This window comes from Apostichopus japonicus, chromosome 22 (assembly GCF_037975245.1).
Source record: "Apostichopus japonicus isolate 1M-3 chromosome 22, ASM3797524v1, whole genome shotgun sequence".
Taxonomy (NCBI): Eukaryota; Metazoa; Echinodermata; class Holothuroidea; order Aspidochirotida; family Stichopodidae; genus Apostichopus; species Apostichopus japonicus.
In genome coordinates this window covers 20,069,036-20,092,617 of record NC_092582.1, presented here as the reverse complement: position 1 = coordinate 20,092,617, position 23,582 = coordinate 20,069,036, and the positions used below count along the sequence as shown (strand labels likewise).

Genomic DNA, 23,582 nt, shown 5'->3' with positions numbered 1-23,582 from the left:
ATTTAACTTACAGCGGTTTGTGAAATTCGGTGCGACATTTTATAACGGGTACAGTAAACGGGTACGTGAACACACGGCGTTATGTTCGGTTTAGGAACAATGTTAATAACAAAGTATCCTACTTTAATAAACATGAAACTTGCAATTCATTAATAATTATAATACCACCGTTATACTTTAATATGTTATTGGAAACGACATATGGTCATTATGTGACTACTTAATTGAAGGAGATTTACAGCTATATCAAATGTAATTATATATGACGTAAGTACCAACTTCGTGTATATGTAATAATTGTGAAAACTGTCACTGTAAGTTTAGCACAAACAACAAAGGGTTCAAGCAGTAAGCACATTCATTCATATCAAATGCAATATTTCTAACACCTGCATGATTAACTAGACACATCATCTATGCATACGTTGGCACATTAATCACATAACGAGAATTGATACAAAACGGTTTACAAAGTGTCACTGTGTATTCACACAAGTACTAAATAACGGGAGTTATGTCATTACACCCACCATTACAATCTATTCTTAATTAATGTTATGTAATTGAAAATGCGTTCAACTGTTATTCTACAACGGGTAGTGAATGCTAATTTACGATTCTACTGTTAGTTTTACGTTCATAACGTTCTGTTAGTTAAGAGAACGGGCAATGAATGCATGGGTGTAGGAGCCTAATTTGATTGGGTGAGGGTGGGGCTTAACGATTTGCACGAACAATGTAACCTTCTCGGCCTTTTGGCTAAGATCATGTGTAGTATCTGTTCCCTTTCGAGGGGAATGGTGATGCACACCTGACGATGATCACACAGTCACCGATGTAAGGGGACTGGGGCTGAGAGCGGGTCAGCCGTTTGGTAGTTTGGTTTTCGTGTCCAGGTTCTTTCATGGGAGACTTTTCCTTAAAAAACCCATATGTAACCATATATGGAAGGGTGCACTGGTGAGATCGCCCTCACCTTTGAAATTCGAGTTCGTTATGAGGAACTTGCCAACAGCGATACATATCATAACATCGTCTTTGCCAGAGAAGGTTAACATGGAGTGCGAACTGTGTCAACACTCCACAACATCATGTTAAATTAATCGGGTAAGCTCGTTATAGTCTAACTATCCGAAGTTGAGTTTTCCGTAACTACCGAATTTCATCAAACAAGATTATTGCAGTTTAGTTTATCTCTTGCAGTGCTCGAAACAATATCAGAATATTGCCCGAATTTCCACGGAAATATCTTGTTGAAGGGGAGGGGCAGCCGACTTGCCCCCGCCTTCTACGCCTATTACTGAATGTTAACTCACGATGAATGAACATGCTTGTAACCCCAGGTTGATCGCTCCCATCCAGGGGACATTAGCCTTTAGGGAAGCGGGGGTTCTTTGGCTGTAATGGGGTCAACTACCTGCACCGAGATACTCGATTGACCTTAAGCACACATATAAACTATGCGCCTCGTGACGTATAAGGACCCTACCTTACTACTGCTGTAACTACTGGCTCGTCTGGGTCAACATACAAACAAACAGAATAATACAAAAGCGTATGTTTAGTTATGCGGTATATATTCATAACTAACTAAAGAAAGAGAAGAGAACAGAACAGAAAATAACAAATGGAGGTTAACAACGGTATTAAACAATAAAAGTACAATCAATCCAATTTCGGAATGGACCACTATATAGCTGGGGGCTGGGGCTCACTCCCTCTCTAGACCCGCTCGGCCGTCTTTCGAGTCCGGGGAACATCATGGCCTGGTGGGGAGGGGGCATCTTAAGACCAGGACGTTTAGACACGCCCACCCAAACCAAGGACCTGTTTAGAAATTAAAGAGTAATTTCTAATGATGATGTCTCCGACATCCTAACGACGGCTGAGGGCTGTCAAGTGAGTGGCCGAACTTACGTAAAAAATTATAATCAATGCAATGGGCTCAGTGCCAACTAAAATATGGGACAATCTATAACAAGTACACTCTAATCATTAAGGCTAAATATAAATGAAATATGACTCCAGTAAATAGCATTATAAGTAATAAAGCACACCTCTAGCCGACGTGGCAGTCAATGACGGACACCAATGCAGTAAGTCTCAGTCAAGTGCTAATTGCCCTAACCCAATTACTAGCATGTTCCTAATAGACAACTAAATGCATAAATACTAAAATAACATAACACAATATATACCCTACATGATAAGTCTCTCATAAACATATCATATGTACCAACAAACAGTATAGCAAAACTATTTAGGGTCAACCTCTGACAAGGACTGTCACCAAGGGAGCTATAGGACATACATCAGCTAATATGGGTTTCACAAAAGGGTAAATTCTAATATGCATGTAGCATATAGGCTTAGTGTAACCTATAGAGTACACAATACAGAAATAATCATAATGGGATAAACAACATTTGCTATATATCATTATCAATGAAACACATAGTTATACTAAATTACACAACGGATGGTAAAGTATATCAATCGATGGTATGACTTTAATTAAATTAGATATAATACATCTCTGTGTGCTTGAAGCCATCACAGAGTAACTGAACATTACTATTAAACTTACTAAGCTTACTTCTGAAAAATACAAAGTGGTTCGTACCTGTTTAGAAATTAAAGAGTAATTTCTAATGATGATGTCTCCGACATCCTAACGACGGCTGAGGGCTGTCAAGTGAGTGGCACAGATCGCTGGTAAACTGGCCTTCTTATAGAGCCAGGGGACAGTACCCTAAGACAATACAACTTCCTGCCCAGCCCAAATAAGGAGATAAATGAACCAGCTGATCGGCCTACTCATTACCGGAAAACACCAACATTGCTCAATTAACCACCAAGACAACAGGTGTAAACAACTTAGTGACGTAGTCCCAGAGAATGAGTTCATTCAACAAAGAGGTGAACAGAGGGTCACCCGTTTGCAGAAGGTCTCTCTCACTCTGGGGACAGCTTAGCTCACTAATGGGTTATGGTGGTTTTACTCTCTGGTACACTTGGAGGACAAAGCAATGTCATTCCAAGAATACAGATTTAGTCATTACAACTTCCTGCAATGAAGTGACAGGCCATTGAACTCCTAGAGCACCCGAGAATTTGTAGGGGGAACCTATCACAGGGAGGGGGAAATCTAAATTCTAGTACTTCCTAATTTACCAAAAAAATTAGGGGTGCTACAATGCTTAATACCGTTTCTTGTTATTTTAGCCTTAAGATATTCTACAAACGGCGTGCAGTAATGTTATACGTCAAAATGTCACGTTTTTTTTAACAGTTTACCTTATACATGCGCGACTGTGTGATCATCGTCAGGGCTGTATCAAGATTCAGTCAGTCCCCAGCGGTGCGAAAAGTGCTTTCTTTTCTTGTAGAATATGCACGGGTTTCTCGACGTCACTCGTCATTAATATTTAATTAGGTAAAACTTATCATTTCGAAGGTCAATTTCTCAGACCTTAACCAATTTATATGCCTGGTAATAGTTGAGTTTAATGAAGGAAAGGTGTTTAATCCAATCGTTATTGACAAAGACAACAAAAAAAGAGTGGAAAGGGAATTTCGGCTGTATTTTCCGAACGTAAATTAACCGCTTTCGAACTGTTTAGAGATATTGTCTTGGCATGAATACCATCATTTCCAATTTGAAAACTTGTATATTCGCTGTAAAAAACTCCTTAACCACGAATTAGTATCCTTTTCCCTTCAAATCATCCTGTAACGATGTCAAGTTCACGGCAAATAAATACGCACACGGTTACGAGTAAAGTGGTGACTGTCCCGTTCCACGTTGGTACGTAATGCGCGAAATGCTATATAACTAAGCGTGATAAAACTAAATTGGGGTAAAACATGGTAAATTTGCAACAGTAGCCCTTTAAAATAAAATTATGCTGCATACTTATTTTACTTTACAAAAATTGTACATACCATATACTGTAAAACTGTTTAACCTTTATTTTGTTGTCATGCATGTTTCCACTGCAGCATATTGACCAAATCTGGTGCATATAAAATAGTATGCCATAATATACATATGACATCATGAGATACGGTATGAGTTGCTCTGTTGTATGTTTCAAATAGCCAAATTATGATACAACCAACCAATGGGTGAAATTTAAGGTAATTTGTGGTGTACTGATTATAATTAAGACAAGTATGGAAAACTGTTGTGCCGAACTGGGACACAATTCTGGCAAATTTAGGGTAAAACCGTGGTACAATATAGGGTAAAACCATGGTACATTTAGGGTAAAATTTTGGTACAGTAATAGGGTACAGTTGTGGTTAATTAGGGTAAAACTATGGTAATGCCATAGTCCACATAGTGTAAATTTGAGACAAAACAATGGTGAATAATTATATGAAATAGAAAGTGATAAAAATCATGGTAATATTGTGGTATCAGGGTACTATGGAAAAACTGTGGTTAACTGCATCTATATGACCAAAATACCCAAGTCAAATTTTGCTATTGTACCCGTTACCATGGAAAAGGGGTGGTATCTTGCCGTGGTTAGTGTGAGCATGGAGCTATAAACCTCAGGTTTATAGCTCCATGGTGTGAGGTAAGTTTTTCCTAGGCTACACTTTATCTTCGGAGCTTGCAAAGGGGTGAAAGAATCATGTGCATTTTCTGCTCCTATATTTCAGGGCTATAGCATGACTATGAAGTATGAGTTGTGTACACTACAGTTTGACGTTGGCTTTTGCCACGAACTAAAGCAATGTACATCATTACATGTACCCGCAGAGCCAGTAGGCTACAAAGTCCTAACATCTGTATTACATAACGCTGTTGATTATGGACAAGATTATTGTATTTCTAATCGCGAACTTGGTATCAATGAAAAGAGCACAGTCTAATCTGGACAATTTTACCAAAAATGTGCATTTGTCTCCTGTAACGAAGTCAAGTTTACGGCAAATTTAACGGCACGTTTTGGAGCCATGAAAATAGGCGCCAAATTCAATGTAGATTATCAGAAAGACTCGCCCCAAACCGCGTGCCGCGCTCTGAAAAAAGTTAACTTTCCGTTGCTTGCAAGTGAAGTTTTCTCCTTGTCGCTACAAAATGCAGACAGTGATACCTTGTTATCTTTTATCTAGACCTGAGATGTCCATCGCTGCTATGTACACTGTGTTGTGTGTATTGAGCTGTATGTATTGACTGTACACTAGTGTTTACTTACCGACGGTAATAACAAGCTGTGTGTTTTTTTTTCTGGGATCGATGGTGGTGTCTACCACTTCTGTTACACCTCATTCTAAACTAGGTCAGATTACCGGCATGAAACGTTTTTTTGTGCGCGAGTCTTCACACTCCCTTTAATGACGAAAAATAAATGTTGTGAGATTCAACTGACTGCGTATGGGGGCTAGCGACGCCTTCTTTTGCATTACTCCAACCTTTAAACCAGAGGGATAGGTATCAAGCAGTTTTGCCGCAGTGTTGCCTTGACAACATACTGATATATTCTACCGATTTTTCATACATGATAGATGTGTTGAAATCTCCCGGGAAGAGAGCCAACGAGTTAAATCGCGAACTCTGTGGGTGGTGGCGTGCCTTCGAAACACCTGTTATGTGCACATAAATGTAAGTGATTGTGTCGTAGCACCAATGAACCTCGCTTTATCAAAATTGTTGAACTTCTGACTTGCAGCGACTATCGAAAACTAATTTGTGACAACTAATGAACTTTCTTCTCGTGCACTTTCAGTACACGCTTTCTTATTCCATGAATACAGGATGTCGAATCAGAAAAGCATCGACCGCAAACTTGAGGTTTCAATCTCGTAACTCATATGTATCAGTAGTCATAACTCTATATTGAACATCCTGTCCAATGAGCCTGTGTGTTTGGTGGGATAAAGTCAAGACACATGCGATGCTTATGGTTGTTTATTAGTTTATTAAGTGCCATGAAACCGTCCCTTTCATAAGTGCGAGCGCTTTATACCATCGCTTTGACATAAACGTAAAACTGCAGAAATATTGGGTACATATTCAATCTTACCAACTACGAGATGGGAATAAGCAAGCTCGTGACAATAACGGTCAGTCGTGCACAACACATATTCGGCAGTGTATGTGGAAGCTATACAGCTGGTGTAAACTCGTACATGATATAGCATAACCCAGTTCAACGTTGCGCATAGTGACCTTAATGGCGCACAATGACCGCATAATAGCTTAATGAGAGTACAGGAATATGTAGAGAAATTTATATACAGTCACTCTTCTCATTAAGATAACCCGAGTCTGGCATAGACCCTTCTAGCACCTCAGTTGCCGGGCTTAAAGTGACGTAAACTGACCATTGATGAAAATACTCTCCAGTTGAACTGTAAAAGCGTTTTCGTTTTCATATTGATAACTTCTTACCTTTTGAGAGACACCTCAACACATACCGTATATTACGAACAATAGCATCTCCAAGAAACTTGAGAAATATGTAATCAAGTGTTTATTCCATTCAGCCAGGGTGTAGGAACTAATAAGGGAACCATTCTAAATGCACACAGTGATGTGCAACAAACTTTCAAATGTTTCATTTCGGCTGTTCAGTCCAGTGACGTGCAAAGAATTTCAAAGGCGAGAGGAAGCAGGGGGGGGGGGAGGGAGGGGGCAAGTCTGGTGCAACAGACAGAACCACTGTAGACTAAGCAATTTCTAAATCACATAGCAAAAATACGATGCACACAAACTCACAATATTAATGTTATCCCCAGCCAGTGCACTACATTTCTGTACATAATCTCGTATGCTAGGTTCCTCCCGTATAATTGGACTTGAACGCATGGGGATGATTTTTGTGTCTATATTGTGTCAATTTATTTTGCTTTAGACTTTATCCGAGGTACCATGAACAGCATAGCTTAGTTTTGAGTTTGGAACCTGCACCTATGCATATAAACTAATGTTGGTAACCATTTGATATTGTTTCGTAAAAATAAAACAAGGTAGGAACATTCACTGTTTCAGATCTTCAAGGTCTGTTTGAAAACTTCTCTGGATTTACGTGTGATTCATATGATGATGATGATACAAAAATGAAAGCCAAATATTGTGAACAACTCTGACCAAGTAAAAGTAAAAACAAAACGTCATGTATATATATTAGTTAGTTTCTGTAGCTGTATTAAAACAAGAAATGGACAATACTGATCATCCACTGTAGAGAAATTAAATGATTACTTCAACAAATACTCAATGAAAACCAAGATGAATATTCATGACCTGTTGAAACAGCCAATCACCTGTGGAGGAATCACACTCCTGTTGTCTGCTCAACTGGTTAGAGGATTATTCCGTTGAACGTTAAACAACTTCATTTGCCAAGTTTGTACAACAGCATCCAACCTTCAATTTTATGTATAGCATACGTCACTTGAGAAATAAATGATAAAGAGTCTGCATGCCCTTTGGCTTAAGAAGAGATATCTAACTGCATATTCAATCTTGCAGGACTCCGACTAGTTTAATATTATACATTCATCCCCAAAGTATTGTCACATGTCATTAAAACAATAGGAAATAAGACCACATCTGATTTGAACCAAGAATGCTGATAACATGAAAAAAGTTTAAAGCTGCTGAAAAACAGCCAGATTAAAAATAGTTAAATCGATAATTTTCAGTAAATTGTAAGTTTCTGTCACTTTGACCAAGCAATGTAACATTTAGATAAAACTTCGACTGCAGAAGAAGATGAACAATTTCTTCTGCTTCTCCTTTGACTACTTTCTGGAGGCTTGAGGAAGGACATGATCTGTTAACATGGTCAGGAGGGGGGAGTGAAATGGCTGTATCTACTACATTTTATCCTTAATTAATATAATTAATCCTCTGAGCTGCAAGTGTAATGACTATAAGTATTGTGGTACGGACCACATTCAATTATTTCCAATGAATAAGGAGAACAGTGTTGACTTCTGCACTTTCTGAAGCATTGCCAGCTCATTGATTACAAGGTCAAAAAGTTAGAAATTTACAAATTATAAAATGCACTGGATATATATATATTGAACCGGCATCATATAGATTGATGATCTGCATCCCAATATAATAATATATCCCCAACAGAAGGGAAAATAAAACTGAGATTTTCCGTGTTCACATCTAAACATTGATCATGAAAACATAAATGGTGATTTTGGAATACTCCTCAGGTTAAACAGAAATAAGTCCTACCAAAAGTTAATTCAGTACTACACTGATGTAATTAAATTGTCTCTATTTTACATACAGAGAAGAGAACAAGGATTCGGAATAGTCAAACCATGAATATTGCTTTTGACAAACATTTATACAAATCACCCCTCTTAACTGTTGTTTTCTCCATGAAGTTTTTTTTACCCCCACCCCCCCTACTATCATAACAATACTAATCCTTGATTAACGACTTCAGTGACAATTTGATAGATACTAGTTCCGAAAAAGAACAATGTAGCAGCTACATTAAGCAAGAACATACCGATACTGTTTATGAGGCACTGCTCCATAGCTGTCACCTTTACAAACCAATGTAGTATATATTAAATAGTGTGTTATCAATTACATGTACAGGTATTAAATACATACTTGTCCATTACTGCCTGATTGCGCAACAAACACATAGATAGCAACATTCTCTATCACCTAGTGCCGATGTTTCAATTAAATGGCGGCGAGTGGCGGAGGGGAGGGATGGGGTCTGAACATGATTAGATAGATATTACACTGTGTTTGATCAAGCAACAACAGTCACATTGCTAGTAATCTGCCACATTGCACTGATCTTGCTCAAACAGATCACCCTATCACATTGTCCCTTGATAGACCGTGTGCCTGCATTCTTACATGCATGTCCCTTGATAGACCGTGTGCCTGCATTCTTACATGCATGTTCCTTGATAGACCGTGTGCCTGCATTCTTACATGCATGTTCCTTGATAGACCGTGTGCCTGCATTCTTACATACATGTTCCTTGATAGACCGTGTGCCTGCATTCTTACATGCATGTTCCTTGATAGACCGTGTGCCTGCATTCTTACATGCATGTTCCTTGATAGACCGTGTGCCTGCATTCTTACATACATGTTCCTTGATAGACCGTGTGCCTGCATTCTTACATGCATGTTCCTTGATAGACCGTGTGCCTGCATTCTTACATGCATGTTCCTTGATAGACCGTGTGCCTGCATTCTTACATGCATGTTCCTTGATAGACCGTGTGCCTGCATTCTTACATACATGTTCCTTGATAGACCGTGTGCCTGCATTCTTACATGCATGTTCCTTGATAGACCGTGTGCCTGCATTCTTACATACATGTTCCTTGATAGACCGTGTGCCTGCATTCTTACATACATGTTCCTTGATAGACCGTGTGCCTGCATTCTTACATGCATGTTCCTTGATAGACCGTGTGCCTGCATTCTTACATACATGTTCCTTGATAGACCGTGTGCCTGCATTCTTACATACATGTTCCTTGATAGACCCTGTGCCTGCATTCTTACATACATGTACTGTACAGCCAGCACCAGGGTATTAATGTTGTCTACTTCTGCAGGTATTTGTCAGTGCTTGGGAATCTCTGGGGATCATAATCAGGGTCAGACCTCATTCTTTGCTTTAAAGCGCTCTTCATCTGTTCATCGCAGGCTGACTGGATAGCGTTGCTGTTCTCTGCCTCGTGAAGTAACGTATCAATGGAACTCAGCGGCTGTAGACCAGAGTTAGCCACCGCTCTACGTAGGGTCTCTCGGACAAAGGAGGAGGTTCCTTGGGCAGCTGTGGTGTGATTGTCATGTTCCAGCTGAAACCAATAACATAAGTCAAATTAAGTATGGCAAGGATTGAATACAAGTCAACTTTAAATATCTCAGTCAACATCTTAACATTTTGACTGGTGAATGTTAACCAACCTATTATCATGTGTTAATGTTCTCAATGTCTACTGGCAGAAAGTGTCATTTTTTTTTCTACTGGCAACTGACGAAATCCACAAGCATCTATTAGACAGTGAATAGCCTGAATTTTGAAGGCCTGACCTTTTTCTCTGACTTGAAGAGAGTGAAATGGAATATTTCATATCTAGTTAATAAGCCCTCACATTCAAAACAAGAACATACCCACATGAATACCAACATGCACACTCATATCTAGTTAATAAGCCCTCACATTCAAACAAGAACATACCCACATGAATACCAGCATGCACACTCAATCCCTTGAGAGATTTCTGAGGGTTTGGTTGAAAACATGAGCATTAAAATACAATTAAACTCAAAACAACCATTTTTTTCATGGAGAGTCATGTGATAAGAATACAGAAGTCCACAGCTCCACCAGTGGAATAGTTCATGTCCTCTGTAAACATCATTATTTATTATTTATTTAACATTAAAGGGTAACTCGGTTAGCGTAAAGCTAATCTCCCCCGAGGCCCTGAAGTAAAATAACAAATAGTGAAATGAAAAAATATAAACATATAAAATAATAAAAATAACAATAATAAAATAAATTAAGATAAGACGACAATGAAAATAAAAATTTACATTACATAAAATACAACATGGAACAATCAATTAAAAGAAATTAAGAGCATAATAAATTAGTTAAAGTCCTGCATAGAACGTTTAAAAGTATTTAAAGACTTGGCATTCTTACACTCCTTTGATAATTCGTTCCATTCCTTTGCAGCAAGATATGAAAATGTTTTCTGGTGATACTGGGTATTACCACCCTCTAAAAATAAATTATTTCGTGTGGTGGACCTTAGAGAGTGGTTATGTATATCATTTGTGTGGCGGAACATTTCCACAACATACTGTACTGTGGAGCCAGACCATTTAAAGACCTATACACCATTGTCAATCTTTTACATTTTAAACGTTTTTCAAGTGAGGACCAGTTTAAAGTTTTAAAAAGGTCTTCAGATCTATCATCAAATGTTGCATTGAGAATAATTCTTGCTGCAGCTTTCTGTAAACGACTAAGTCTGAGAACATTTCTGGCATTACTGTTTCCCCATACTAAACTACAGTACTCAACCATCGGTAAAATATATCCATTATAAAATAGAATACAAGTATTGGTATCAATGAATGGTTTTATGTGTCTAAGAAGAGCCAATCTACTGGAAACGAGCTTGCAAACAGAATCGACTTGTTCATTCCAAGATAATACATTGTCGATTTTTACGCCCAATATCTTTTCACAGCATACACTTTCAATTATAGAATCTTCGACGGCAATATTTAATTTGTTATTTGGAATGGATTTCAACCTTTGTCTTGAACCAATCAACATGCTTTTAGTTTTATTACTATTTATAACCATTTCATTTTTCTTGCACCATTTGCAAACATTAGCTATATCCTCATTAAGTTTGGTATTTAAATCATCCATAGACTTGCCCTTCATATGAATTGTATCGTCTGCATACATGTATGTCCGCATTGCAATAATTAATACTTTGACCCATGTCATTAATAAACAAAACAAACAGCAACGGGCCCAGGATTGAGCCCTGTGGCACCCCACATGTTACTGGCAGTAAGGGGGAAAATACACCATTTACACACGTAGATTGTTGTCTATTACATAAATACGACTTAAACCATGCAACAGAGCTTTCGGAAAGACCATATACAGATAACTTATTTATTAGAATATAATGGTTTACTAGGTCAAATGCTTTTCTCAGGTCTAGAAATACAGATCCTATAAGATATCCACAATCAATAGATTTATTCCAGTCGTCGATTATCTTTAGTAATGCAGTTTCACAAGAGTGCCCTTTTCTAAAACCTGACTGGGACGATCGTATTAGACCAAATGCATTTAAAAACTTGGATAAAGCACCATGAACGTGTTTTTCTAATATCTTAGATAATACAGGCAAGATTGAAATGGGTCGATAATTGGATACTTCTAGATTTGAATCACTCTTGTAAATGGGAACAACTTTGGCTTTCTTCCACTTAGTAGGAAAGACTATCAATGACATTCACATGATCTTGGAGTATTTGAATTTTGATTTTCTAGTACCCTTGTACAACCATAGCCACCAAATCATGACTAGTCATTTTCAGGAATAATCAGCAACACAGGTCTGTGATAGTGCTAGCTGCTAAGGATTTAGAACCAAGGCCGCTCTAGTAGATTCCCCTAATCCTAGTCTTCAGCAATTTTGACTACAACAATTAGTAGCCCTGTTTGGAACAAACAATTAGGTGCACCTTTACAATGGTGGTTACCAAAGACTTCATGGATATGGAATATACAGATTGAGCATTACATACACTGCTCCAAAACGACCTGTAGATGACCTTTGACTTTCAATTCCTGACTAGCCCCAATGCTCAATTACTTAACTTGAAAGGACATCAATGTTCTAGAACTTTGAAAGCAGAAGCATCTTGTTAATTCTCAAAGGGATGGTTTAGATGACCCCAAAAGGAATTTTTGCTATCTAACTCCTGAATGCCTCAAAATGGCAGAGCCTGCAAAGGATGACTGTAAAAATTGCCAGCATAATTTGTGCACAAGAGCAGTGCATAATAGTGTAGTCAGATGCACAGACAGGGAGACAGATGAACTACGCATACCCAGACAATTGGTTACACTCGCTAGCTTCAAATAGTAGTTTCAGCAAAGAATATCTTTATTTTTTCTTCAATAAAAGCTTGCAAACAGACAAGTGACTCGACTGCTGCAACAAACCTCCCAAACAATCCCTGTGATAGGAACACGAGGTTATCATAAAAAAGTAATTTGCTGTCTTATCAACAAACTGAAAAATCTGTGCCTTTGTTCCAAATAACTGTAATATAGGAATGATATCTATGTGTGGCCCATCTTGTTTGAAAATATTTATTCCCTGCATGTGAAAATAATTTGACTCTCAAATCAAACCCACCTGTGACCTTTGACATATTCAAGTTTGACTCTCTCTACAATGCAGTGTACAAGCTACCAGGCAAGGAACAATTACTATCCATTTCACTGGTCATTATCAAACAATGCACTACTCCAAATATTATATCTTTACTACCCGTCCACACAGTAAGATTTAAGTTCACCTTAAGTGACCTCAATTCAGGAGTTAAATCCACAAGAGAGACCTATGGGTCTCCCATGAGAATCAGCAACAGGTACACCTGTTCAGTCTAAATGCCATTAAACACAAATCTTCTTATATCAATAAGCTTCTTATTAAGGAATTTCAGACTGGATGGTGACAGATATTAATAAAGTAGTGAGTTGGACTAAACTTTCAGAACTTTTTACATCTTTCACATCAGAGGATATGGTTGATTTATGATGTTCTCCCACCACTGTGATTTCATTGTAAGCTCACCACCACAAGTATTAACTGCCATTTAAAGTAAGGTGACCATATGTTTTAAAATAGGAAATCTGAAATTGATGTTGAACTCCCCACTCAGCATTGCCGAAAAATACACAAGTATTCTAGTTGGTTTCTTTCGCACATATCTGAAAAATGAAGTCAATCCGATATTGGGAAATGCTGAAAAAAAATCTTAATCTTGTCGATTTATAAAAAAAAAATTGGCTTTTCGTGAATAGCAGTATGATGATCACATGATCCACTGTGACCTATTACATAATTATTGTGATAACAAAGTGAGCTCGGCATAGACTGTACTTCAGCTGCATGCACTGAGTGTGTTAGTTCAGTTACAACTTACACTATATATTGATGCAACAAACAACCTAAACCACTAGCAAAATGCCAAGAAATTCCGTAGTAGGGGGATGCAATAGAACAAATGCGGACTCGACAATAAGTTCTTTTAATTTGGAAGCGGTAAAAGTAGTGAGGTGTCGGAAACTGAATTCTGATAGGTTGGAGGCCATGTTTAGCGCAGTATAGGCCTACTTCAATGAGCATGAATTTATCAACGAATTTTGAGGCCCACTTTGAAACTCATGCGATAAAGTCAGCATAAACAGTGTACATAACAATATGGGTTTAAGCCAGAAATGGAACAATAACCTCTCACCGATTTTGAACTTAAACGTAAACATATTGTTGGAAGGGCAGAGAGGAGATTTGAAATACTGCGTGAGACATTCAATGGTCTAATATTAATTAGGTGTAATTGATCCCGCTTGTTCTTGTTGTTTTAGTGAAGCCGACTGCCCAAAGAAAATTACGGAAATTTCGGCCACAGAGCCATCTTAGGCCCCATTGAAATGTGCATGTGGCAAGGTCGCTTATAAGCCTAAAGTAAATCATGTTTGAAAGATTGATGCTTTGATGCAACTTTATTTATATATATCCTGATAAATGCGACAGTAAGTGTTGGAACTGGCAGACATGTCAGACGTGAACAACCTAATGTCTATGCGGGGAGAGAATCCACATGCAAAACTTAGGGTGAGTTTTTGTGGCCAAGATGTCTTGATACCCTACATACCATTTAAATGTGTAAAACGAATAGGAAATGTCTGTATGCGAAAAACATTGTGTAAGTATTACTTACGGTAGTCCACACGCTGCCACTTGTGCTTGCACAGTGTGGAAGTACCGTTTGCCGAGCGCCGTGAAGTTGGGCTACAAATTAGAATGATTCTTTCTGGATCCCAAACCACGAGACATGCATGTGAATAAACACAAAAGGTATTACTTGCAGTGAGCCTGACTGACCACTCTGGACATTGAGTTCAAATGCGGTTGTATTTCTAGCTCAATGTGACCTTTCTGTTTGATCTAACGACGTACAGTACAAGGAACTTTTATGTTTGACTCAGCAGTAGTGCATACAAGCCCTTCTACTTTGCTGTTGCAAATTACATTTAAAAAAACTTGTAGATAGGTGGTGAAGTTCTCACGAAACTCTATGACATTAATTATCTATTTAAGTCTTGAACATTACGCTGGAAAATTAAAATAACAGTTATGCTGACACGAAATGCACGCACAGCAGCTCCGTACTGTACAGCGCACTACAGAAAATATCATCATAGTGACATCATTCACTGACCTGAGTGCTGTTCAAGATCGTTGCAGTGTTTGCAAATTAGTAGATAGGTGGTGAAGTTCTCACGAAACTCTATGACATTAATTATCTATTTAAGTCTTGAACATTACGCTGGAAAATTAAAATAACAGTTATGCTGACACGAAATGCACGCACAGCAGCTCCGTACTGTACAGCGCACTACAGAAAATATCATCATAGTGACATCATTCACTGACCTGAGTGCTGTTCAAGATCGTTGCAGTGTTTGCAAATTAGTAGATAGGTGGTGAAGTTCTCACGAAACTCTATGACATTAATTATCTATTTAAGTCTTGAACATTACGCTGGAAAATTAAAATAACAGTTATGCTGACACGAAATGCACGCACAGCAGCTCCGTACTGTACAGCGCACTACAGAAAATATCATCATAGTGACATCATTCACTGACCTGAGTGCTGTTCAAGATCGTTGCAGTGTTTGCAAATTAGTAGATAGGTGGTGAAGTTCTCACGAAACTCTATGACATTAATTATCTATTTAAGTCTTGAACATTACGCTGGAAAATTAAAATAACAGTTATGCTGACACGAAATGCATGCACAGCAGCTCCGTACTGTACAGTGCACTACAGAAAATATCATCATAGTGACATCATTCACTGACCTGAGTGCTGTTCAAGATCGTTGCAGTGTTTGCAAATTCCTAAATTTTTATCAGCAACAGAGACGAAAAATTGATGTTTAATTCCCCTATTTTATAACTTTCCGGTGTGCTATATGAAAAATTAAAAACATATGTTGCTTGGTAACATATGAACTACACTATATATGAAAAAGAGAGAATTTTTTCTCTGTTGTTATCGTTCATCTTGAGCAAAGACAAGTCAATTTTCAACACAACCCCAATGGAAACAGAGACATCTTCTGGACAGTTTTTCTGAAGATACTGTGTCGTGAAGAAGGACCTCTTGTTCTCACTCAATGATCCACAGATTTTGGATAGCAACAGTAACATCGCTGTACAAAACACTATATACACATGCCAGTGGTGTATTGTGGTTCATTCCACTGTGCTTGTTACTGCTGAGCCTGGCTGTGTTTTCCCTATAAAAAACAGTTTCAATTTTAGGCCTGTACAGTAGCTCAAAAGAATTACTTGAGGGGTACACTACTGTACTGAGGGTACAGTTGATATTGACTGCAAAAAACATCGCTGAAATTGACTACTGCACTGAGAGGGATTAAGGAGAGGGGGCATGAGGCAAGGGAATAAGGAAGGGGGAATGAGGAGGGATGTCATAATGTGCAATTCTGATGAAGTGATCTTTCCTGATGGTCTGTCACCACACAATACAACATGCATCCCTCCCTACATAATTTTCCAAGGTTTTTAATCATCTCAATCATTCAAAAGATATCAAATGCTGGTTTAATACTTAAACCATCATCAGGTACACTGAAATAAATAGAACCATCTTTCAGACCAATAATAAGGTGATGGGAGTTTGTCTATGATCTGTGGTCACTTAGAGATCCAGATTTTGTTGTTTGTGTTATCATGTGATGGTAGCTCCATGGTGTTATAATGCACTTTCTCCTCTCTGCACCAATAAGCCTTATTTCAGACAGACTCAGCTGGAAGACTCCCTGATGTAAAGCAAACCTCCCTAGGAGGTCTCATGCAAGGTCACGTCAGAACTAATCTAAGAATCAACCACCTGCTGAAGTATCTAGAGCAGGCATTGTTGACCTCTGAACTTTAGCTTGATGGCACAATTCTATTAGATAATCTCAGCCACCCACTGATCCCCCCCCCCCCCTCCTTCCAATAAGAAAAGGAAGCTAACTAACATTCTGGACTTGTACAAGCAGGTGAATTCAGTAACCTCTCTTGAGAACGCCATCATCCCAGCCAAGGGTTACGAAAGCCAATATGATCAAATAAAATGATGAAAAAAGCTATAATTTTGGTTTCTAAATATACAGCAATTTACAGATAAGGAGGGATTAGCTTGTAACCATCAGAGAATGAGGATTGATGGAAGTTATCTTCAACTGTCTTATCAGTCTATCCATACTATTGTTTGTCAATATAGTATTGATTAAACAATAACAAACATGTAGGCCATTTACAAAGGATTTGAAAAGTGAAACTTTCTCTCAAGATTACAGCATGACTAAAGGGTTGGTTCCGTTTAAGAATTTCGCAGGCACAATCAGAAAAAACAAAACAAGAACATACTCTCTACTAAAATGAAAAGTTATGTTCCAAAGTATTCAAATTACTAGTCACTATAATACTACATTGTTAACTTTTGCGGGCCACTGAAAAAATCAAATGTTTTGATTTCAAATTTAAGAAAAAGCTGCTGAAGTCAAATGGAAGAAATTGCTGTTGCTTGCTGATCCGGTGTATAATGCAAAATATTATCATGTTCATTAGGGACTACACCTGGGAGCTTGTTTTTGGTAATCAAAAAAGAAAATAAAACAGTTCCTTTTCTACTATTGCAGCCAATTCACACTTGTATGATAACATTATTTATTGGGTATGAAAGACTGTAGACAATCTTCATTCAAAACCACGGGCCAACAGCGAGCACAGCTTGCTGCAGACGCAGCCATGTTTTTTACAAAATCCTATAGCACAATATACAATACAAATTCACTGAAAAAAAGCAAGAAATATGAATAAAAACAATAAACAACAAAAACAAACAAACGTTAAACAAGGTGAGAGAATTGTCAATACAGACACCACAACAAGCAAGCTGTGACATCCATGGATCTATTAACAGGGTTGAAACAAATGTACTGTTGCTATGAAAACAGTCAAGTTGTTGCTGTGATAACTGATATCACGCTGTGTCCCTGGTTGACTGGCCAATACAGTATAGTACACGAAAGACTGTTCTGTTGTAGTATTCCTGTGTTACATGGAAAATTTCCAATGAAAATGTCACTCAAATGTTAGAAATACAATCAATGGTGCCACCTGCTGTTATAACAAATGCAACATCTTAATGACAGGAGGAAATGGCAGAGGTCAAGAACATTAGGTTCCATGTGTGGGAGTCTTGATGTAACTTGTGGCTCTGTGAAGCTCTACCTTTAACATTGAATGTGCAATCTATTGATGCCTGTAAATTCTTCACTAAATATTTCTCAGCAGCTGGTTGGATTTCCAGAGCAACTCAAAAGAGGTAGTTGTTGCTTTAATTGCTTTAAATCCGTATGTGAGCGTGTCTGTTACTTTCAAAACAAACAGTTCCAGTAGCCTAGCAACACCTCCATAGCAAATGGATAGGCCTAGCCTAAACATTAAAAAACAAAACATCAGTTGTTTTTATTAAAGACCTTTATCTAACACAGCTGTATCAGTTGCACAGGTAAAATCATAAACCAGCAGTAATACCTGCCAATTTCCATAATAATGGAGGATGGGTTGGTGGGGGGGGGGGGGGGGGAGAGGATACGTCAAGGCATGGCACAGGTGTATGAGGTTCAATGCAAATGGAGGAAACTCCCTGACCTCTTGTTAAAATGGTGACAAACTGAACAGCTTTCTCGTTCATCATGTATGGAGACAGTTTATCACAGTTGAAAGCCTGGACTTTCAAGTTAAGCATAAAGAGACATTGCTTCCATCATTCCAAAGTCACAAAAAGACTGCCTCCCTCAAATTATTACTTCAGCTAGTGAGTTGCCGTTAAGATGGCAACTCTACAAACTGTTTTAAAATTAGGATTTTCAAGAAAATAACTTTTAAAACACTGTCAGAGAAGTGTCCAAATGTGTGTCTTGAAATGCTATTTGCATTCCAAAACTTTTGGAATTGCTAGAAATTATGCCATGTGTCCAATAGCACTGAACTGTCACAAGATTTGAGCACTGAAAACTCTTCATAATACAATACAAGAATGTTATTTTAAGGGTCTTTCTATGGTCAACAACTGTGGAGTAGTTACTGCCAAATCCCTCAGAATAGAGAAAACCTTGGAAAACATAGCTAAACCACCTTGCTTCCTAAACAGGCTTGACAACCTGTCACTGCTGCTGGCTGAATTTTGTTTTGCTGATAATTAAGTTTGCCTGAATGTTGCTATACAAACAGAACTATGAGTGAGAAAGAGAGAGTTATGCATGATTTTAGTCAAATCTCCCTCTAGGGTGTGATGAAGGGAACATGAAATGAGACCTTCAACAGGTGTCAAACAAATCAGCAGAGGAAGGAATTTGGAAGGAATAGTTAGTCATAACAAAGTCAAAGTGGATGATGAGAGAATTTGAAAGTCTTTATGTCTAACAGTCAATACTTTTCTGTAACCAATAGATAAACTGATGCAAAGGTGGTGAAGTGGTAAGGAGGGGAGAGAAGGGGTTGGGAAAGAAAGGTGTTGGGGGAAGGAAGGGTTTGGGGGATGAAAGGGGTGGGAAGGAAGGGGTTGGGAAGGAAGGGATTGGGGAAGGAAGGGATTGGGGAAGGAAGGGGTTGGGGGATGGAAGGGGTTGGGAAGGAAAGGATTGGGGAAGGAAGGGGTTGGGGAAGGAAGGGGTTGGAGAAAGGAAGGGGGTTGGGTATGCCAAGATTGAGGCTGTTTGTATCACGTTAGGTATGGGTACCTCAATGGACCATTGAGAAGCCCCTTGACAGAATGGGATGTCTGTAAACACTAACCAATTTATTTTCAATACAAGATGCAGCAACCACTTAAAAGAGTAGCAATGCTCACCTCTGTCAATGTTCTGGCAGACCAACCAAATACATGTATTATAAATCTACATCTTTTTATCACAAAATACAATCAAAACCAGAAAAACTTTAAACAAATCTGTTCATCATATCCTTTAAGGACTTATTTTCCTTTGTCCTAACCTTGTTTTACTTTTTTGGCGGGGGTTTGTCAGGGCAGGGGCATTACTTTAGAGAATGTTATGTTTTACGAGGCATATACTTCCACTCTTTAACACTGTTGCAGGGGTTTGTCAGGGCAGGGGCATTGCTTTAGAGAATGTTGTTTTATGAGGCAAACACTTCATTTTACCATCCACTCTGTAACACTGTTGCAGGGGTTTTGTCAGGGCAAGGGCATTGCTTTAGAGAATGTTGTTTTATGAGGCAAACATTTCATTTTACCATCCACTCTGTAACACTGTTGCAGGGGATTTGTCAGGGCAGGGGCATTGCTTTAGAGAATGTTGTTTTATGAGGCATACACTTCATTTAACCATCCACTCTGTCATGCTGTTGCAGGGGTTTGTAAGGGCAGGGGCATTGCTTTAGAGAATGTTGTTTTATGAGGCAAACACTTCATTTTACCATCCACTCTGTAACACTGTTGCAGGGGTTTTGTCAGGGCAGGGGCATCGCTTTAGAGAATGTTGTTTTATGAGGCAAACACTTCATTTTACCATCCACTCTGTAACACTGTTGCAGGGGTTTTGTCAGGGCAGGGGCATTGCTTTAAAGAATGTTGTTTTATGAGGCATACACTTCATTTAACCATCCACTCTGTCATGCTGTTGCAGGAGTTTTGTCAGGGCAGGGGCATTGCTTTAGATAATGTTGTTTTATGGGGTAAACACTCCCCCCCCACACACACACACACCTCTTTTCTAATCCATTCCAAATAGATGTGGGACTATGCTGCAGTGTAACATGAAGTATAATGTAAGGAGCTAAAGGAATTTAGATCCTTTTATGCCAAGATAAGTGATCACGTGTGGCTGAAACATACCATGAAATTGCAATTTGTTTTGCAAACGACTTCTACAGGTCTGTTAGAAGCAATGTTAATATCAGCTGAATCTATACAGCTGTCTGCAATTGGTAAAGGCTTCACAACAGCTGGATAAGTAAAGTAAAATATCAAAATCCTGATCATCAATTCCATGAACATTTTGGAACAGACATCTCATGATTTTTCATGGTAGAAAGAGAAAAGGGTGTGAAAGGGTATTTTTAGGAAGGAGGGCAAGGGGCTTAGGAGCAGAGAAAGAGAACAAGATCTAAACATGTCTAAATTACGTTAATTTGACTCATCTGAAAATTGAAGAGAGAATGAAAGACTGAACTGCTTAGTTTGAAGTGATTCTCTACATTCTGTGTATGCAAAGCAATTCTTTTACTGTTATCTAAATCAAGCTAAAATCAAGCTAAATTCAACCCAGCCTGGCAAACTCAAGTTTTTAAGATTTACTCCTTTTTTTTCCATCATATCCAGTCAGTGTGATTTTTATTTCCATCATATCCAGTTTGAAGCTTAAAATTCTTGCAGTGTATAGTAAACAAACAGGAAGATCTCTTTCACAAGACACATGCAAGAACAGGAATTGCCTGACAAAATAATTACATTACCACAGGAAGCACAAAGGACAACACAAGAAACGACAATAAGTCAACATTTAGTTCTTGATGTCTGCAGACAATAAAATATCACTCTGAATTTACTACTATGTACAATGAATCACCTATTGTCTGTACCTTCTAAACTCAATTGCAGAGCTACCTATCAAGCTTGCGCTTACAAAGAAAGCTTGGACAGAAAAACTGCAGCTGGGAAATATTAATCCCGCAAAAGTCACGAAATTTGTCAATAATACCGTCTGAAAATCTGGATTTGATCATGTCACATTCCATGTAGTTTAACCATAAGAATTGAAACTACTGTGAAGTTACTCTAGACGTATTATGTAATAATGCATGTAAGAACAGATTGTAAATTAAACCTACTGAAGAAGAAACCCATCATGTACAATATGTAGAAATGCTAATCCAGGTACAGTACTATTATGGCAGGTCAGAGGGTGAAGTGGCATCATCCACCATCAAACTTTTTAGACTTCACTCAAATTTGCCATAAATTCTGCTGTGAGTCTTTCCAGCATATTCGAAGCAGGTTTTGGTTATTAAACATTAAAAAATATGGAGACTTTGTTACGAACTTAAAATGCAACCATTTTGCATGTTTGTAATCTTTAACCCATTCCAATTACATTGCTGTAATTAACTTTACCAATTACGGACATTAAATACGTGAAAAGAGGGAAGAAAAGTCAGTCTTTTATGAAAACTGTTTCAGACATTCCTGAAACATTCCTGAGACATAAGGTGACCGTGTGACGTCATTGTTGGTATCCCGTAATCACAAAAATACATTGTATCAGCTAGTGTGTAAAGTTGTATACTTGAACAAGAAGGAGCTGCAAAAAACATCAATCCTTTTTTCCCCCGAAATGCCACAATTCTGTGTAGTTGGAGGTTGCAGTAATACCTCAGCCAACAAAAGCTTCAGCGTTATTAGCTTTCCGAGTAGAAGACCAACGTAAAACGTCGTAGACTTTGTATTAACTTTGTGAGATGCCCGTACCCGGAGTGTCTCATTCAGAAAACGTTAAAGTATGCTCAGTGCATTTCAACGAGAGCGATTGGGACCCTCAATATTTGCTACACACTTCTTAGTGGCCCTGGGTGTCCATACATGTAACATTGTATCACGCAATTGACCGTGTTATTTACTGTTGGAGATGACCTATATGGTACGTGTATACACAGTGCCTAGGGAAGCACTGTTAGTCCAATGAGTTTAAACTCCTGCCCATGTTGGCTCACAGCAAGGGGAAGTAGGCATGTGTGGTGGGTCCATAGCATTTATCCATTTGTTGTACTGCAGTATCGTGAGTTTGTGACACATGTTATATATTGTCCATTATGTTTGTTCCGGCATCTGCATGGTCCAAGGAGTAGAATAAAAACAGTACTTTCGCGATTAGACGTTTTGTTTATTTCGTCAGTGACTGTCTTTAGTGATTGTGTACATAGTGGAATGTAACTGGTCAAGGCGTGTTTCAAGTAGGCCTAGGAGTTGGGATATTCACAACGGAATTTGGTTTCTTGCCAGGATACTTTTTCTGTGTTTGTACTTTGGATATTAAAACAAGTGAGTACTCTGTTCAGCTGAAGTCATGTATCCTACCCTGGTCGATTCTGGCCCGCATCTCATCGTAGTTGTTTGTGTATGTTTAGTTTTTCTTAATTCGTTTATAGTCCCGTAAACCATTTTCCCGAGGCATCTTTTAGGTCTATTTTCTGTTAATTTTGCGGTATCTTGCAATCAAATTGTATCACAGAATCAAGCTGCTTGCCTCGTTTACAGTATATTGTACTGTACGTACCTATTGACTCTGCTAGTGCTATATAAATGATGCCTCCATTTTACTGGCAATTTTGCAAAGAAAATACCCATTTTACAAAATGTTGTCATTAAAGTTGTCTTCAACCTAGTTGATTGCCTTCATGTGTTCTCTTGTTTTAAGCTAATGGCTTTTCAAACATTCGAATTGGGTAGTCAAATACAGTACAGTTGTTCGCTATCTGTGTATAAACACTACCTAGGTCAGCGTCTGATTTCCGCGGTATATCAATAATGACGTCACACGGTGACCAGAGCCTCCTTTGGGTCAAACTCTGTTTTCAGACATTCCAGAGATATACATGTCCTATGAACACCCAAAATGTCAATTTTCGGGGACATTTTTTAATGGTAGGTTTTCAATTTTTTTTTTTATACATGTTG

At 38.3% G+C, this 23,582-nt stretch overlaps 1 protein-coding gene and 1 pseudogene across 5 annotated transcripts in view; one reads left to right on the top strand and one right to left on the bottom strand.

The window, feature by feature from the left end:
• Positions 1–739: 739 nt before the first annotated feature.
• Positions 740–944, top strand: LOC139964398 (U2 spliceosomal RNA; annotated as a pseudogene).
• A 6,193-nt stretch (positions 945–7,137) lies between these two features.
• Positions 7,138–23,582, bottom strand: part of LOC139963479 (large proline-rich protein BAG6-like) — a 36,973-nt gene continuing 20,528 nt past the window's right edge. For all 5 annotated transcript variants that reach the window (XM_071964288.1, XM_071964287.1, XM_071964289.1 and 2 more), the window contains one exon: positions 7,138–9,825. In XM_071964288.1, the coding sequence (XP_071820389.1) occupies positions 9,568–9,825 (258 nt within the window). In that variant the 3' untranslated portion in view covers positions 7,138–9,567. The remainder of the gene's footprint in view (positions 9,826–23,582) is intronic.